This window comes from Palaemon carinicauda, chromosome 8 (genome assembly GCF_036898095.1).
Source record: "Palaemon carinicauda isolate YSFRI2023 chromosome 8, ASM3689809v2, whole genome shotgun sequence".
In the NCBI taxonomy this organism is placed as follows: Eukaryota; Metazoa; Arthropoda; class Malacostraca; order Decapoda; family Palaemonidae; genus Palaemon; species Palaemon carinicauda.
In genome coordinates, this window is record NC_090732.1 from 158,845,682 (window position 1) to 158,865,864 (window position 20,183).

Below are 20,183 nucleotides of genomic sequence, written 5' to 3' on the forward strand. Positions count from 1 at the left end.
TCCTCCATGACATGATCTACTAATACTGCCACATCCCAACATTTTATACAAAATAGCTTTGCTATGTCTTCACTCCTGGAGACTATCCAGCATGTCCTCACTCACAGAGAAGTAAAAGAGGATGTCTTGATATCTGTGAAGATTGTCAGCATCAGTCTACCAGGGGAAGTGGAACTTCTTCGGTGGTTGGTGTTGTAGAAAGTGTATCTGTACTCGATCCCACTATTCCAGTAATAGTGTAGTTCTCTATGTCTTTGCGGGAGGAAATGCGCCTTTCAGTTTCGGCAGTAAAAGGCTATCGCTTAGCTTTGAGTCTCACCTTTAAACTAAAAGGAGGGGGGTATTGCCTCATCGCTGGAACTTTCCCTCCTCATAGAGTTACCTACTTTCCTGTCCTCAGTCTGAAGTGAGACCTGCTTGAAACGGGGTTCGGGTTCTTTGCTCTCCAAAGATCCCTCCCTACAAGCTATTATTCCAGGCAACTGTTCACCACCCTACGTGAAAGACGGTGTTCCTACTTTCCTTGGCTTCAGCTAAACGAGTCAACAAGCTGCATGGTCTGTTAAAACACATAGCCCATTCAAGGGGATAGGGAGAGGTAAGCTTCAGCTTCATCCCTGAGTTTGTTGCCAAGACTCAGAATCCAGGGGTTTCGGATCCTAGATTCGTTTCCGTAACCAATGACTGACTGACTACCCAGATCATCTGTTGCTATACCCAGTAAGAAGTTTGAGGCACTACATCAAGAGAACAGCAACAGCTCGACTCCGAGTGCTCTCACTCTTCGTCAGCATGGGTAGAAATAAGAGAATCACAAATACACCATTGCTGCTTGGATTTGCAGGGTCATTGACCATTCTCTGAATCCAGATCCTCCTTCAACACTTCAACCCAGAGCACACGATGTTGGGCATAGTTACATCCCTGGCCTTCAAAAGAAACTACTCTGTGATGCAGGTTCTGCAGATGAGGCGTGTGGAAACGTCAAACGACTTCCTCGGCTCAATACCTGGAAAACGTGACCCACAGGAGACTTGATACGTTCTCTATCAGTCCTGTGGTGGTTGCACAACAACTGGTTTAGTACCTCAAGTTCCTATTGGACAAGTAGCAGAAGGGCGAGGGCATTGGTGAATGAAAGGGAATGACTGGCTCTTTTCCTTTCTTCATCCTCCCTTCTCATGGGGAAATCAGCATCCTGGGTCCTCTGCACAAGCTGGCCTTAACCACTGCAAGTAAATCAGTGCTCCCCTGAGTAACCTAGAATTGTATCAATACAGTTAGGTCCTGATACCCTGGCTAGGTTGTATTGGGAATGTCTTCGTCAATTCTGTTAATTCTTACAGACTTGGATAACTTATACATTGACCGTCACATTGCTAGTAACTCGACACACAGCATGTGTAGGCCGCAGATCATGCTTAGCAAGGTTTAGCGAGGTGTTAGGGTTTCTTTATTTGTGTACTAACATACATAATAAATAAGCCTTGCCTAAGGCCATAAAGCCAGATTGGCAGGGACATCCAACCCCCTGATGGGTGAGTCAACCCCTATAAATAGCTTTGGTTTTTATTACAATTACAGAACAATTGACAAATTAGGAAGCAATTTGTATTTTTCCTAATGATATAAACGTGTAGTTAGTTATACAAACTTGCCTGCCAACCCTGTCCCTCTTCAAAATCTTACCTTCAAGCAAAGTGAAACAGTCACAGGTGTGTAAGTGAGAGGGGTAGCTAGATACCCTCCCCTTGGTAACTAGCGGAAATGGTAGTTAACCCTCTCTTAATTCTAATGGCTTGTCGTTTCAGCTTTGCCAAAAATAATACCCTTATAAATAGATGCAGGTTTGTATGGTTAGGAAAAATACAAATTACTTCCAAATTTGTCATACTCTTATTATTACCTGTATTGTAAGTTTTTATCTTTAAATAATTTTTCCTTACATGTTGAGGTAGAATTTTTTTTGTTTTTATAATTTGATGTCCAAACTTATCTAAAATGTTTTTCTCAGAAAAAGGAAAAGAAATGCATTTCAAAAACACAATTCAGTCCCAAGAAGGCAGACAAGTGGGATAGAATATTCCGAGCTGTAATTAGTCAAGTCATGAGTGTAGATGTAAATTCACAGGTATGTTGATTATGTTTAAGGTATTTCATGATCTATGTTTTATGGTAAATGCTGTATGTCAGTGCTAACAATGATATGAATTTTTAACAAGTATGAAGCACCACTGCAAACTGACTCTTAACTTATGTGAGTCATACTTATCAAGCCTACGGCTTATGTATTAAAACCATACCATGAAAGAACATAAATAGAATGTGTGGTAAAAGACAGATTACTGAATAATGTAACATGTGACAAAACTTATGAAACTGTGTACTGCACAAATTGTTTGTATGCGTATACAAATCTTTCATCCTTTGGAATAAAATATTGAAGGTATTCAGCAGTGCTGGAACTCTTGTTGAAATTGTTACCTAGGTAGTTAACAACAAGTGGTAATCACTGGTGAGTAGCCCCGTCCACACTCTTGTCAGAGACTACACTTTTTCTCTTCGGCTGCCCGTTGAGATACTACTGCTTGAGAGTTAGGGGTCTTGACTGGCCAGACAGGACTACATTGGATCCTTCTCTCTTGTTATGGTTCATTTTCCTTTTGCCTACACATACACCGAATAGTCCGGCCTATTCTTTACAGATTCTCGTCTGTCCTCACACCTGACAAAACTAAGATTACCAAATAATTCTTCTTCACCCAAGGTTTTAACTACTGTTCTGTCATTGTTCAGTTGCCTTTTTCCTCTTGGTAAGGGTACAAGAGAGACTTGAGCTATGGTAAACAGCTCTTCTAGGAGAAGGACACTCCAAAATCAACCATTGTTCTCTAGTCTTGGGTAGTGTCATAGCCTTTGCACCATGGTCTTCCACTGTCTTGGGTTAGAGTTCTCTTGCTTGAGGGTACAGTCTGGCACCCTATTCTATATTATTTCTCTTTTGTTTTGTTAAAGTTTTTATAGTTTATATTGGAAATATTTATTTTGGTGTTACTTTTCTTAGAATATTTTATTTTTCCTTGTCTCCTTTCCTCACGGCTCTTTTCCCCTTTTGGAGCCCTGGGCTTATAGCATCTGCTTTTCCAACTAGGGTCGTAGCTTAGCAAGTAATAATAATAATAATGCAGTACTCTTTTGTCTTATCCAAGGCTGTTTAATCTCTCTAACAATTGTGTTCCATTCCAGCGACGCTATCGTTAAGCAAATTCATTGTTAAGCGAGTTTCTTTATTTTGACTGATTAATTTTCAGTCATATATTATACTCATAACTATAGGTTTTCTTTACAATGTATATTAAAGCCGTATATGCTTGTGCATCATGCAAGTTTTGAAAACTAATTGTAAAGCTAATTTCCAGTTGGTTGTACCATACACGAGATATAAAATTAGCATTTGTACTTTTGGACCAGCCAAGTCGTTGTCCAAATTGCTTATTCATTTACCAAGATGAAAAATTACAGCTATATTTGAAATAAACAGAATTTTGATAAAACTGGTGTTTTATTCAACTATATCTAATGGTAACGTATGTAATATTCACATATTAGTAATTTATTAAGAAATAAAAAGTTAATTTTAATCTTTAATTTGCTTACATTTATAAGTTGATCAACACTACCGTCTATGCTTTTCAAATCAGTGGATTAAGGCAAACAACCAACGAATCTTTTTTATTTCCCAAAAGAAACAATTATTACTTGAAATATCAATTTTAATTCATCATATAGTTTTGATAGTTTTATTCTAAATACTTCTCTTATATTTTACTTACTGTTGAGTTTCATGGCATATAGAAGTTCATCAGAGTTTCATCCATGTTGTCATTGCACGATAGTTTATCATTTCTAACGATGCGATGCTTGATTATAAAACACAGGAAATTATTAGTTTTTCTTCCAATTTTTTAGTTACAGTGATTTTTGTGCAATTTGGTTTACCGTTACATAAACTGAATAGACTATCCTGCATTTAATATAAGATAAATAATGACCATTTTTCTTATATCTCAAATTTCATGACTTGAGTTTTTATACGGTAAAGTGTTATAACAAAATTATTTTCCTAGTTTTTGAACACTTTTCCGCATTTTCTTCTAAATTTGGCCATTGACATTTAATTATATAATTTGCATGCATAAATTCCCACCAATTTTTTTTTTTTTTTTTGCTTTTTCTTCAGTTTCAGACACGGCTTTCCTCGATTCCATATAGCTTAGCCTCTATGAACATTCTTTGTCTTCTCACCTTTAGCCACAACTTGTTGTTTATATTTGGCAGTATATTTCTTTGAGGATATTTTGACCATAGCTAATAAGGGTATAATGTAATACTGTATGTCAGTCTTATGCTACTTAACTTTGTAACAACTATTGCTATTGTTTACTATCATATGATGTTTGAAATACAAGCAAAACAGCTGCCATCCAATTCGATTGTTCATAACAAGACAGTTGATTTTTTATTTTTTTTTATTTTGGCTGTACAGTATTTTTTACGCAGTAATTAGAACGTTACTAACGATACAAAACTCGCTTGAGATATGCAATTTTTGGGCTCAGGCCATTTTGTCCTGATCGAAGGGTTCCTTTAGGTAGCCTTCTAAGGGATATTTGCTACAGTGATACTCCCAGAGAAATAAACTGAAGGTCTCCAGGATTTTAACTCATGGCGTGAGTATCCAATTAAGGATATGGCATAATATCAAGGGACGTATTTTTAGATACGACACATAGCAATCTTCACCCTGAATAGATTTAACTCTTAGATGTAAGGGGGAAGAGTGGCGAAAGAAGGGGGTGCCGATCAAGGTACCCGGTTGACCTCCTTCCCCATTATTACTACGACGCCATTCCTTTTCTTGTTGTTAAGCAGATATGGCCTCAGATAAAGTAATTTTGGGAGGGGTCAGCAAAGGGTGGGTCCATCAGGACGACATGGCACTCTCACCCATAAATAGATTTTTTGCTTTGCTCAAAATCCGTTTTTTGGGCTCAGGCCACCTCGTCCTGATGGAAGCATACCAGAGAATTAACTTGAAATTACTATAGCTGTGGGTTTGTGTATGAGCCTTCTACCTTGAATAGAATTCCTTATCTGGTCTGCTAAACCTGTATGGGAAATTCCAGTTGACTGTCATTTCCACTAAGCCTGGAACTGATTTAGTGCTTCCTCCCCCCTGCAGGGAAAGTGTCGACATCGACAATAAGGATTCAAAGTTTGAATTTCCGTAGGAACGGAAGGTAAAGCTTTAGAGATTACCTTTCACTTACCTTAGAAATCTTTATCCTGATTTCAAGTTCTGGGCCCTTCTAGGGCTTAATTAAAATTCTAGCATGTTTTATTTGTCTGTAACTGAGACAGCAGTAATAAGACGTAAATACGTTTAGTATTTTTACTTTGCAACTAGATTATAAAATGTCACAATAGAGTATGAATCTGATCCAGCATTAAAACACATCAGGGTCCATATTTTCTCTTGTAGAAAAAATATGTAATTTCATTATCAGAATGAAACCAAATCTGTCTGACTTGTACAGATTTCGGGAATGCATAAACACTGTGACACAAACGTTCACTCGGCACTCGGTTTATTTCTCTGGGAGTATTACTGTAGCAAATATCCCCTAGAATGCTACCTAAAGGAACCCTTCCATCAAGACGACATGGCACTCTCACCCAAAAATAGATTTTTCGCTTTGCTCAAAATCCGTTATATGATACATTCATGTTTTTAGGTTAAAATTTTAAGGCTGTTTGATATCCAAGTATATACGGTATGTATTTATTGTTTTAGCTATGGATTTAAAGTTTTCAAAACCTAGGTTAGGCTAGATTATCAGCACTGATTATTCAATGGGTGCAGACCTAATATGTTGAGAGTTGGGCTCGAGTGATCCGGTTTATTTCTCCCATATTTGTGGGTAATGGGTGTTACCAGGCATTGAAGGGGGAAGGGTGACTACCCCCACTGACCCATGTATGCCCACCTAAAGAAAGGCAGCCCCTCTCTGATAGAGGACTGGTCACCACAGAAACCTCTTCTCATGTTGAGCCATGTGGGATAGGAGGACTGGCATCCTCCGATAAGAGGTGGATAACTGGCTTGCTTCTTGTTTTTAAACTAACCCCTCTGATGACGACCGGGAAACTGAAAAGGACTTTTCTACTGATGTTAAAAAACTGAGTAATTTGGGCAACTGTGGATCCTTCATGTTACCCAAATTTCAATAGATATTAATTATGATGAGCTATATAGAGCATTTAAGTTTTATAGAATGATATTGCAGATAAGAATTAAACTTCAAGGTGATGAAAGGGATTCATGGGTATCTTTATTAGTCATGATGAAGCATTTCATGCCATGAGTAACATTATGCATGTTAGAATTAATAATTTGACTATTAAGGGTGCTTTGTGGGAATAAGGTACCAACAGACTTGGACGCATACAAACCTGCCGATTAGTGTAAAAAAGATATTGATGTTGTCAAACCTTCTCAAAGAAAGCCAAAACCACCAATGTGGCCTGCTGCAGAGCCTAAAGAGAGTACAGGAAATTATTTTAAAATTTGTAAATTTATTCCGAAAAAAAGTAGGAACCATTACTCCAGGTGATCTCGCTTTGGAGAAAATAATTTCCTCATCCATGGCAAATCATCCACACGGTCTGTCATATCATCTAACCCGAAGACAAATAGTGACATATTAAATGAGATGTCAAACCCCACCTAAATTTTAGCTAAAGAAGGGGAGTAGTTTTCATTAAAGATGTGTATGAATTTACAGATGAGGATATACTGGCCATGTGTCCATTAACAGTACGGAAAGTGCATAAATTTCCTAGAACATTAATAATTGTCCTTACTTTCCGAGATGCTGATGTACCTTTCCATACTTTCCATATTATTATCAGGAATGAAAGGATTAAAATTCAACCTTTCAAACAGACTCTTGCCCCCGTCCATAAGAAACATTAAAGTTACGACATCAAATAAATTTAATGTTTTATCTATTGATGTTTCTGATCAATCAGAAGATACCTTGAATAAATCAGAAATTCAAGTTGAGGTCCACCATCTGCCTCAACAATTAGATCAAAAGGACACACAGCAAAAGACAAACACAAAATGCAATTTATCAAGATCCTCTCTAAAGAAGCCTTTGGGAAAGTTTTTGATCATAAATTGCCAGTGGGAAGATTTTATTCAATGGGTCTTCCAGTAAATAAACCACAGTTTTTTTTCCTGAATTTTGCTATGGAATTGTCAGGGTTTAAAGGCCAAATATGAAGAACTTGAGCTCCTCATTCATGTGCACTCCCCCATAATTATATGTCTACAGGGGAGCAAATTTGATAATACCCCTCGTCATTGCAAATATTATAGCCATAGGAGATCATATGATCACCAAATACGGAGCCATGGCGGAAGTCTTATATAAGTTCACCAGGATGTTCTCCAAATATCTATTCGTACACCTCTTCAGGCAGTGGTTGAACGAATTGATATAAGGAGAAAATATCCAATACGCTCTCTACACTTGCCTCCAAATGGTAAAATTTTGTATGAAAATTTAGTTGAGGTGATTCAATAATTCCCTCAACCTTTTCTCTTACTTGGAGATTTGAATGGTAGATATCCTTTAGGCTATGTGGCAATGTTTTAGCAAACCCGAGGATCAATATTATATCATTGAAATTGGAGAATGAAAATGTAGGATTCCTGAATACACGAGAGCCCACACACTTTCATATTCATACAGGTACCTTGTCATTTATTAATTTTTCAATTGCAAGCTCCAACTGCCTTCTCTATTTTGAATGGAGAACATTAGATGATTGGCATACTAGTGATCGTGGACCAATTATAAATGCAAATAGTAATCCACATTTGCAGAAGTCTTGTAGACTCTCCCCGCAGGCTAGCCATGAGACGCTCAAAAATATGTTGGTCATCTTCGGACCTAGACCACCTTTTGAAAGGGATATTTAGAGCCTTCGAGGTCTTCAACTTTTTAGACTGGTGTCTGGGAGCTCTAAGCAGGAAGATCTCTCCGACAGAGAAGGAGACTTCTTTGCTCATCATGTCCTGCATGGACAAGGCCGTACGTGACGGGTCTAATGAGCTTGCTGCATCATTCGTGTCCGGAGTCCTCAAGAAGCGTGAGAACCTTTGCTCTTTCCTGTCAGCTGGAGTTACACCTTGCCAAAGATCCGAACTTCTGTTTGCTCCTCTTTCTAAGTGCCTCTTTCCAGAGGACTTGATTAAGGAGATTGCTGCTTCTTTGATACAGAAGGATACTCATGATCTGGTTGCGTCCTCTGCCCGCAAAGCCACCCCTTTGCCTACCTTGTCAGCTAGACCAAGGATGGACACTCCAGCGTCCCGATTTATTCCGCCCTTTCGTGGCAGAGCCTCCAGCAGAGGAGGTGCTCGTGCCAAAGGGAGACGTGGAAAGAAGAAAGGAACCAAGTCCATTAAAGGCAGAGTCTGACTGCCAGCTTCTTCAGACAGCAGTGGGAGCCAGACTCAAGAACTTCTGGCAGATCTGGGAGAAGAGAGGCGCAGATGCACAATCTGTGAAGTTGCTCAGAGAGGGGTACAAGATCCCGTTTGTACGAAAACCCCCTCTAGCAACGTCTCCCATCGATCTCTCTCCCAGGTACAGAGAGGAAGACAAGAGACGAGCATTGAAACAGGAAGTGTCTCTCTTACTAGAAAAGGGAGCGGTAGTCAAAGTCCTGGACCATCAAACCCCGGGCTTCTACAACCATCTCTTCTTAGTGGCAAAGACAGGAGGGTGGAGGCCGGTGCTAGACGTCAGTGCGCTGAATGTCTTTGTCACAAAGCAGACGTTCTCCATGGAGACCACAAAGTCCGTTCTAGCAGCGGTCAGAAGGGAAGACTGGATGGTCTCTTTAGACCTAAGGGACGCATACTTCCACGTCCCCATCCACCCAGACTCCCAACCTTTTCTGAGATTTGTTTATGAAAAGGTTGTCTACCAGTTTCAAGCCCTGTGCTTTGGCCTAAGCACAGCTCCTCTTGTGTTTACGAGGCTGATGAGGAATGTAGCCAAATTCCTTCATTTAGCGGACATCCGAGCCTCCCTCTATTTAGACGACTGGCTTCTAAGACCTTCTTCCAGTCGTCGCTGTCTGAAGGATCTAAAGTGGACTCTAGATCTGACCAAGGAATTGGGTCTCCTTGTCAATTTGGAAAAGTCTCAAGTGGTCCCATCCCAAACTATTGCGTATTTAGGGATGGAGATTCACTGTCTAGCTTTTCGGGCTTTTCCGTCGGCCCCCAGAACAAGCCAAGCCCAGTTATGCATCCAGAACATGCTGAAGAAGGAACGATGTTCAGTCAGGCAGTGGATGAGTCTGATAGGGACACTATCATCCCTGGAACAGTTCGTATCGTTAGGAAGACTACACCTCCGTCCTCTTCAATATCACCTAGCTTTTTACTGGAAAAAGGACAAGACGCTAGAAGCGGTCTCGATCCCCATTTCCGAGAAGATGAAGTCTTGCCTGACTTGGTGGAAGGACAGTATCAGCCTCAGAGAGGGTCTGCCCCTGGCTGTTCAGACTCCCAACCACGTTCTCTTCTCGGACGCATCGGACACAGGCTGGGGCGCGACATTAGATGGTCGGGAATGCTCGGGAACTTGGAACTCGAGTCAAAGGACAATGCATATCAACTGCAAGGAGCTACTGGCAGTTCATCTGGCCTTGAAAAGCTTCAAGTCTCTCAAGGCAAAGTGGTGGAGGTGAACTCGGACAACACCACGGCTTTGGCGTACATCTCCAAGCAAGGAGGGACCCACTCTATGACGTTGTACGAGATCGCAAGGGACCTCCTCACCTGGTCAAAAGGTCAAAACATTTCACTAGTAACGAGGTTCATCCAAGGCAACTTGAATGTCATGGCAGATTGCCTCAGTCGGAAGGGACAAATCATTCCAACAGAATGGACCCTACACAAGGATGTGTGCAAGAGACTTTGGTCCACATGGGGCCAGCCAACCATAGATCTCTTCGCAACCTTGATGACCAAGAGGCTCCCAATATATTGCTCACCAATCCCGGACCCAGCAGCAGTTCATATAGATGCCTTTCTCCTAGATTGGTCACATCTAGACCTATATGCATTCCCTCCGTTCAAGATTGTCAACAAGGTACTGCAGAAGTTCGCCTCTCACGAAGGGACAAGGTTGACGTTAGTTGCTCCCCTCTGGTCCGCGAGAGAATGGTTCACCGAGGTACTTCGATGGCTAGTGGATGTTCCCAGAACTCTTCCTCTAAGGGTGGACCTTCTACGTCAGCCACACGTAAAGAAGGTACACCAAGGCCTCCACGCTCTTCGTCTGACTGCCTTCAGACTATCGAAAGACTCTTGAGAGCTAGAGGCTTTTCGAAGCAGGCAGCCAGGGCGATTGCTAGAGCAAGGAGGACATCCACCCTTAGAGTCTACCAATCGAAGTGGGAAGTCTTCCGAAACTGGTGCAAGTCAGTATCTGTATCCTCGACCAGTACCTCTGTAACTCAAATAGCTGACTTCCTTTTATACCTGAGGAAAGAACGATCTCTTTCAGCTCCCACTATCAAGGGTTACAGAAGCATGTTGGCATCAGTCTTCCGTCACAGAGGCTTAGATCTTTCCAACAATAAAGATCTACAGGACCTCCTTAAGTCTTTTGAGACCACGAAGGAGCGTCGTTTGGCTACACCTGGTTGGAATTTAGACGTGGTACTAAGATTCCTCATGTCAGAAAGGTTCGAGCCGCTACAATCAGCCTCCTTTAAAGATCTCACCTTAAAGACTTTTCCTGGTTTGCTTAGCCACAGCTAAAAGAGTCAGTGAGATTCACGCCTTCAGCAGGAACATCGGATTTTCATCTGAAACGGCTACATGTTCTCTACAACTCGGTTTTCTAGCCAAAAACGAGCTACCTTCTCGTCCTTGGCCGAAATCGTTCGATATTCCAAGCCTATCGAATATGGTTGGAAATGAACTAGAAAGAGTCTTATGCCCTGTGAGAGCTCTTAAGTTCTATTTAAGACGAACTAAACCTTTACGAGGACAGTCAGAAGCTTTATGGTGTTCTATTAAGAAACCATCTTTGCCTATGTCAAAGAATGCTTTATCCTATTTTATCAGACTGTTAATACGAGAAGCTCATTCACATCTGAATGAGGAAGACCAAGCTTTGCTGAAGGTAAGGACACATGAAGTTAGAGCTGTTGCAACTTCAGTGGCCTTTAAACAAAATAGTTCTCTGCGAAGTATAATGGACGCAACCTATTGGAGAAGCAAGTCAGTGTTCGCGTCTTTTTATCTTAAGGATGTCCAGTCTCTTTACGAGGACTGCTACACTCTGGGACCATTCGTAGCAGCGAGTGCAGTAGTGGGTGAGGGCTCAACCACTACAATCCCCTAATTCCATAACCTTTTTAATCTTTCTCTTGAAATGCTTTTTATTTTTGTTTTTGGGTTGTCCGGAAGGCTAAGAAGCCTTTCGCATCCTGGTTGATTTGGCGGGTGGTCAAATTCTTTTCTTGAGAAGCGCCTAGATTAGAGGTTTTGATGAGGTCCTGTGGTATGGGTTGCAACCCTTCATACTTCAGATCCTAGGGGTCGCTCAGCATCCTAAGAGGATCGTGAGGCTCCGTAAGGAAGACGTACTTAAAAAGGCAGAGTAATTGTTCAAGTCGACTTCCTTACCAGGTACCTATTTATTTTGTTTTTGTTATTTTGATAACTTCTAAAATGAAATAAAAAATTCTTAGCTCATAATGATGTAAACATATATTGCTGGTCTCTACCCACCCCCCTGGGTGTGAATCAGCTATTATAATCACCGGCTAAGTTAAATATTGAAAAATGTTATTTTGATAATAAAATAAATTTTTGAATATACTTACCCGGTGATTATAAATTAAAGGACCCTCCCTTCCTCCCCAATAGAGACGCAGTGGACCGAGGAGAAAATTGAGTTCTTTGTTTACAATGAGTACTGGGTATCTGGACGACAGATGGCGCTGTTGAAGTACACCCCCTACCTGTGTAGCGATCGCTGGCGAATTTTTTCCGTAGAGTTTTCTGTCGAGCAACAGAGTTGCAGCTATTATAATCACCGGGTAAGTATATTCAAAAATTTATTTTATTATCAAAATAACATTTTTCAAGTTAAAGTGGGTGAAACCCTGTTAGAGAGGAAATGTCTGAAAGGAGGAGTTCACTAGGGTAGTTTGCTAAGTGTAACCATATTTGCATTAGACATAAAAGGTATATCTTGTCATTCCCCAGGATATTTTCCAGTACTTATTTATAGAGGATCTCTCCATATCATTTGCTGAAACTAGAATGTCAATGGTTGAGAGAAAACACAACTGTCAATGGGGTTCACAATTCATTGAGACAAATTGGCATTTTCAGAAAATGATAAAACTGCCATTACTTTGAACCAGTATGAAAAGTTGAGGAAGAAATTGGTTCGATATGTCAAAGATAAAAATCCACCTTCTATATCTATGGATTTTTTGTTAAGGCTTTCTGATCGACTTACACGCGAAAGGTTTAGCGTCCTTCACAATTTTGTCGTACAAGTTGGCCCTAGCTAGACCCATTTTCTATGCTTTTAACATAGGTTTTAACTCGGACCTTTTCAACAAGACACTGAAAGATTGCGCAAGGTTAAGACCATTGGCTCTACCGAGGCCGATCTCCTGGTCATTGGATAAAGTTTTGCAATTTGCTTCGGAGATTGACAATCAAATAGCGTCTTTATTAGTTTTAGTTCAAAAAGTACTTTTCCTAATCGCTATGGCTTCTGGTGCCTAAGTTAGTGAAATTGTGGCTCTCTCTAGGGGTGAGGATCACAGAAATTACAGACAATGATGAAGTTAATTTATACCCTGATCCTACCTTTTTGGCTTAGAATAGGCTTCCATCTAAACGTTGGGGACCATGGTAAATAGGGTCGATTATTTAGAGGTGAGACGGTTGGATGAGATTGTCTTTGAGACAAGCGAGAGCAAATTTGGCATATATTATTAGAAGAACAGACCCGGCTAGCATGCCGTTGGGTTATGACCCTAGAAAAGTGGCATCATCTTAGAACTTTTTTCATTATATGTTGTTTGAAGGTTTACAAGCTTATACTGGAGTGGAAGTCCACCAGTGTTCTAGCATTATATGAAGCAATTGGTTGAAATTTGTCATTTTGTGGTGGCAGCAGGTAGTGTTATAAAACCTTCTGCAACGACGTAGCCCTCAAGTGTGTCCTTGGGCATTCTTCCAGCTTATTTTCTTTAATAAGTAAACTGTCAGTTTTTGCTTCTTGATCTCCATTAAACAATTTCAAAATTTTATAATATCAGGATTCAATTTAGTTTCTCTGAAATTTACATGTGTACCTATATGAGCATACTATACCTATTTTAAAACTGAGTTTGACATAGCTCATTTTCTGTTGTCGGGTATAAGACTGTATTTTATATTTAGCCATATACGGCTTCATTCGTATCAGAAGATCTCCTTCTTAAGGGGTTCTAGGATATATTAAACTGTTTCCACTCATGATTACTTAAGTAAAAATTAATCTGGGATATATATTTGAGTACATTGGTAGATTATAATGCTTATCATTCAACTTTTATTAAATTTTTCTCAAATATTTTGGGTAATAACAAGCTGTATACTGTTGGAGGCATTTTATTGCTAGGCATAATTTCTTTTAGTAGCAATAAACTTAGCATACTATGGTGAATTTCTACTAACATTGCACATTAAGAATCTGTTGGAAGATGAGTATTCGTTCCTTAATGATTACTCACTACGCTCATGATCTTGGTAATGTATATACTTCTCACTGTTGAGGGAGTGTTCTTCACCACAAGGGTGGTTGATGGCAGGTCACAGATCTTTCCCCTTAGAACACTATCATATTTACCAAATCAAGATAATTTTGGATACATTTTTAAGGTAGAAATTTCTAATTATGATTCGTCACATAAGTGGTGAACACCCATTAATGGGAGGTTTTTCCATGCAAAAGCTTCACACCGAGTATAAATAATTCTCTGGTACTCTTCCATCAGGATGGCATGGCTCGAGCCCAAAAAAAGGATTTTGACGTAGGAAAAATTTATTTTTGGGCGAGATAGCCATGTCGTTTTGATGGCCCACCCGTTACCTCCTATTTCTCCCACTCATTTGCTTGTTGAAGGCTTCTATTTCACAGTAACTCAGCTGCGACATGGAATGTTGAGACAGGATCATATAGGAGCACCGGAAGGTGATGGGATGTGTAACGGCTCCTTACTTATTGTACCCTTTAGAGGATTAGAGTGGGTAAAGTGTGTGGGGGGTGCAGATATCTATGGTTATCTTAGGATACGTCCCTGATTATACACGATATCTTCGGATAGTCTTTTCCGGGGGTTGGAACCCTGTGATACCTGACGATAATTCATTTGTAATATCAATCGCAGAAATATTTTATTGTAGAAGTTGCCATAAGGAACTTCCATCTGGACGACATGGCTATCTCACCCGAAAATGGATTTTTCTACATCAAAATCCCTTTTAAGTGTTCAACAAGCAAAACAGTTGTTGTCCATTTCTGTTGTATTCTGGGAGTACATTCAGACCCAGATATATAGATCAAAGGTCAACGGATCCTGTGGATAAGTGAAGCTAGGTTTTCGGATTGATATTTGATTGTAGGCTTACATGAGTTTCTCACTTGAATGCATTAAAAGTAAAATGCCTTGAGGCTTTGAATCTTTTAAAAGTTTCGTCCCATACATCATGTGGGGCAGACCGCAAAACTATTTTAAAGTTATACAAGACTTCAATTTTTTCCAAAATTAATTATAGGTGTGAAATATACTCTTCAGCCACCCTGAGCTCAGGGCTAAACCGTGGACAATCGAGGTAATTCGTTCAGGATATCGCGTCCTGTTCATTGAATCTTTCTCTCCACTGACTTGGGATCCAGTCTTGATAAGCTCCTACGCAAATGGATCCGCGAAGGAGCTGCCCCTTTCTGGCCAAAATCCAGACCATTTGGAGAAGGTTGCTCTCTTAAGAGGTCCTTAACAGGTCTCAAGGCTTCTTCAGTCGATTCTTTCTTGTGAAAAAGGTGTCTGGAGGCTGGGGACCAATCATCGATCTTTTGGCCTTGAACAGGGGTGTCAGACAAACCCTGTTCAAGATGGAGACAGCGTACACAGTTAGACAAGCGATAAAACCACAGGACTTCATATGATCGAAATTAAAGGAAGAATATGTATGGGATGGAGAGCTTTTGGTAAACAGAAAGAAATTATGAAAAGTAAAATCTGGCTTTCTCTTACATTGGATGTCAAGAACGCATACCTCCAGATCCCAGTCCATCCGTCTTCAAGGAAGTATCTAAGAATCATGTTTGACCAGAAACAATACCAGTTCACGATGCTGTATTTTGGTCTTTTAATGGCACCTCAGGTCTTAACGAATGTTCGCCTTAATGTCATAATTGGCTCACAGAGTCAGCATCCGTCTCCTAAGATATCTGGCTACTGGCTATTTCTAGCAGGCTCTGTGGCAACCCTTCAGCACTGAGACAAGCTTATGGGGCTTTGCCAAGATCTGGGAATCACAATAAACCTCGAGAAGTTGCAACTATTCTCCTCTCAAGGACTGGTATATCTGGGTAGGATCATAGACACCAAACATAACAAAGCATTTCCATCAGACGAAAGAATTCGAAGGCTGAAGAAGGTAGGAGGGATCTTCCTTAGGGGAGAAGAGCTTCCATATCTTAGGCCATATATCATCCTAGGCCCATGTAGTCCCCAATGGTGGCCTCAGAATAAGATTTTTCCAATGGCGCTTCAAGTCCCTGTGAACTAAGGGATCAGATTCCCCAGTCACTCGAGCTCATGTAGTGTCAGAGGTACTGATGGACCTCAGATGGTGTGAGGCTGACAAGAACCTCTGCAAAGGAGTCAACCTTCTTGAACCTCCCCCTGAACTGATACTCTTTTTGGATGCATCGAAAGAAGGGGGGGGGGGGGGCGTGTCTCATATGCTGCACCACACCATCTCCGGCCTTTGGTCTGAATCAGAAAGGTACCAGCATATAAATGTGTTAGAGATAAAGACAGCTTTTGTTGCCCTCCAACAGTTCTACCAGTTCCTGGTGGAGCATTTCAAAACTCTGAAGTAGCCTACTTGAACAAGCAAGGTGGTACCTTTTTGCAGCACCTCTGCCATCTAGCAGTAGAGATTCAGATAGGTTAAAGACAACTTGGTGTCCTTATCTGCTCGCTTCATTCCAGGCAAGAGGAATGTGCTTGCAGCAAATCTGAGCTCTATAGCTAGATGCATTCCAACAATGGTGAGTCGATGTTTACGCATATCCCCCATCCGGTCTGATGAGAAGTCCTCAACCATATCAGAATAACCTAAACTTATCAATGTCAATGAGCTCCCATCATGCAGAGTGGTTTCCTGTACCTTTTGAAGCTCTTGACAGAGCTTTGGAAGGAATATCCTCCATGACACAATCTACTCAAACAATCACATGCCATCATCTCGAACAAAGCCTTAGTTTCGCTTCGATTTCACACCTGGAGACTGTCCAGCATCTCCTCACCCTGAGAAGCTTTCTCTCCTCATACGAAGTTATGAGATTACTTGTTCCCAGTCCGAAGTTAGACCTCCTCCTTGGAGTGTGGTTCGAGTCCTTCAGTCTCTGAAGGGAACTCCCTACGAACTATTACTCCAGGCAATAGATCGCCACCTTACTCTAAAGGTGGTGTTCCTACTTGCTTTGACTTAGGCAAAGAGAGTAAGTGAACTGTATGGTCTATCCTATGACATCTCCCATTCAAGGGGTTGGGGAGGTAATTCTCAGCTTTGTCCCCGAGTTTATTGCCAAGACTCAAACTCTAGGAGTAGCGGATCCTAGTTTTTTGCCCTTCATGTTTGAAAGTCTTCGTTCTGTAACCGAAGACCAAGACCAACCGGTTCTTACCCATTGAGGAGTGAGATGTTACTTGAAAAGAACAGCAACAGGTCTCTCCCGTGTGATGGCACTTTGTCAGCACAGGGAAGGTCAAAAGGAGGGTCATGAAGAACACCATCTTAGCTTAGATCCATTGACCTAGCAGCCAATCCTGACCCTCCTCTACCACGACGACCCAGAGCATATGATGTCAGAGGTATTGCTAGGTCCTTGGTGTTCAAGAAGAACTACTCTCTTGTGCAGGTATTGCAAGCGGTCGTGTAGAAGCATCAGACAACCTTCACCTCCCACTACCTGCAAGACGTAACCCACAGGAGCATGGAAAATTATTCATTGGTCCTGTGGAGGCTGTACAACAAATGGTATAAACACGTTGAGTTCCTTGGTGAATAAATAGCTGACGGTTGAGGGCCAAGGTTACCCGTGTTAGTCGGGTGAATAAGTTAGAATGACTGGCTTCTTTCTTTCCTTCACTTTCCCCTCCTTTGGGGAATCAGCACCACTGTATTCATCACAGCTGACCTCATCTCTGCAGGTAAGATCCATTTCCCTTGGGTAACCTAGTATAGAAATAATACTTGTGTCCCCAATTCTTCTATTGAGGGGGTATTGGGTAAGGTCTTGGTACTATCAGATTCCTATGACTTCGAGATCCCATTGCTAGTGTCACAAACTCATAGCTTGCACAGGCTGCTAGTTGTGCAGAGCATGATATTTTAGCAAGGTACAAGGGTTCCTACTGTTAATGGTCAATATCGTTGGGAGAGAACCCTTGTTCAAATGCCAAGGGCCAGTTATCATGGACATCCTCTCTCCTAAGAAGTAAGTCATCCCCTATAGTTAGCGAAGGTTTGCATAGAGGTACGAAACAAATGACAAATTTTCAAATTTGTATTTTTCCTAACAGATTGGCCCACCAGCCCTATTCACCAAGAAAGTTGCTTGCAAGCAAAGTGGGTGCTCAGCCCAGGTGTGTGAGTGAATGGGGTAGCCGGCTACCCCCACCAATCCTGATAACTAGCAGTTGGGGCAGTTATCCCTCGCTAAAAATCTTATGGCTCTTTATTCAGCTGCGCTGAATGTAATATCCCCTGTAAATACTGTAGCTCCAGGTTTGTATCGGTAAGAAAAGTAAAAATTACTTCAAAATTTGTCATAATTAAGTAATATTTGATAGGTACAGTAATTTAAAATGTGTGATGAAAAATATAGATTTTAAAATTACATTTTATCATAGTATGAGAGAGAATCTTATCTTTTGAATGAAATGAATATCTTAAGTTTTTTTATCAACTTTAAATCACACACACACACACACACACAGAGAGAGAGAGAGAGAGAGAGAGAGAGAGAGAGAGAGAGAGGAGAGAGAGAGAGGAGAGAGAGACCCCCCCTCGTTTATCGCGGTAGATAGGTTCCAGACCTGGCCGCGATAGGTGAAAATCCGCGAAGTAGTGACACAATATTTACCTATTTATTTAACATGTATATTCAGACTTTTAAACCCTTCCCCTTGTACGTAGTACTGTTAACAAACTACCCTTTAATGTACAGAACACTTAATGCATGTACAGGCAGTCCCCAACTTACGAAACACAATAGGGACCGAGAGTCTGTTCGTAAGTCGTTAGTGTTAAATTTTGGTCTAGGGTAAGCGTAACCTAACTCAGATGTCTCCGATTTTCAGCCGTAGAAGTCAACAAATAGCCCCATCTCATATAAAAGAGGTTATTACAAATATTTTTACTTTATCATATTACAGTAGTCTGTATAATACTGTAAAGTTCAGTACAGTATGTTGTTTTATTATCCTGTACTGCACACTACATAATAGAAACTTGCACAATCGGCCATACATATGCACTGCATTTCTGAATCAGCTGACTTGAAGTAAAATCGTAGTAAATATAGTGTACTGTACATTTAGTACAGTACTGTACATTAATTCCTTTTTAAATAAATGTACTGAAAGCTATTTTATTGTCCATTACCCATTTTTTTTTTTGCTAGAAACTTACGTAAACAAGCGGCCATTTGCATTATGTACTGTACTGTAATGTTTACCCTTTTCACGCGCTGACAAATCAGCTGACTTGTACTGTACTGTATTTACTGTATGTAACAGTACTGTGCATTTAACTGCTTCATGGTTGTTTTGGTATTATTAATTAAAATGCAGAAGGTTAGTTTACTGAATTGTTTTATTTTAATTTTGACCGACGGAATCATTCTTTGTCGAGTGTACGTCACGTATCTTGTGACGTCATGTATTTGGCCGAAGCGCGCTGACAAACCGAAAGATTTTCTTTCATTATGTTGCCGAGTAATCTTATTACAGCATTCCCATAATCGAAACACGAGTAACGATATCAAGTGTTTTAGTGGTCTGTATCATTAGTTATGAGATTAGTACAACTTACCGTAAAGTTAAGAAAAAAAAAGCCTGATGACGTTATATTTCTTCTGGTGGAAGGCGAGAGGCAAATCAAGTGATTTTCTTCCGATCCGTTACTATTCCATAATCGAAACATCGAATAAGGATATAAAGAATTTTTTAATAATTTTCAAGAAATATGAAGATTTAACTGCATTAAAAATCAAAATACGGAGAGAGAGAGAGAGAGAGAGTGAGAGAGAGAGAGAGAGAGGGGTGCATATTCCATGTATAACTAATAATGTCTATCAACAAACTGTATGGAAAATAGGATACCCTATAATATATTGGCGCTGTTGTAATATTCACTATGAAGAGATTTCGAATGTCAAGAAAATTATATAAATCAGTGTTATTTGTACTATATGTGCGCATAATCGTAATACTGCAGTGTCACCTTGAGATCAGCTGATCTCCCAACCAAAAGTAAATCAAAAGTAATTGTTTAGTATTGAAATGCTCAAGAAATTAAAAAAAAATATGAACGTGCTTTGATAAACCACAATTAGACACAGTAATGTCTAATGAAATATGAAGGCTTAATATTGAACGAAAAATTGAATACTGTTAGAAGCTTTAGAATTAACTACCCGTATGCGATTGACAGGGCGAGCACACACACACACACACACACACAGAAAGAGCTACAACAATTTTGCATGATACCTAAT

General features: G+C 40.4%; 1 protein-coding gene across 1 annotated transcript in view; it reads left to right on the forward strand.

The window, feature by feature from the left end:
- LOC137645521 (serine-rich adhesin for platelets-like) overlaps positions 1 to 20,183 on the forward strand; it is a 153,771-nt gene that overhangs the window by 92,548 nt on the left and 41,040 nt on the right. Inside the window, exons 3-4 of the mRNA XM_068378326.1 lie at positions 2,015 to 2,131; positions 17,986 to 18,031. Of these exons, the coding sequence (XP_068234427.1) occupies positions 2,015 to 2,131; positions 17,986 to 18,031 (163 nt within the window). The remainder of the gene's footprint in view (positions 1 to 2,014; positions 2,132 to 17,985; positions 18,032 to 20,183) is intronic.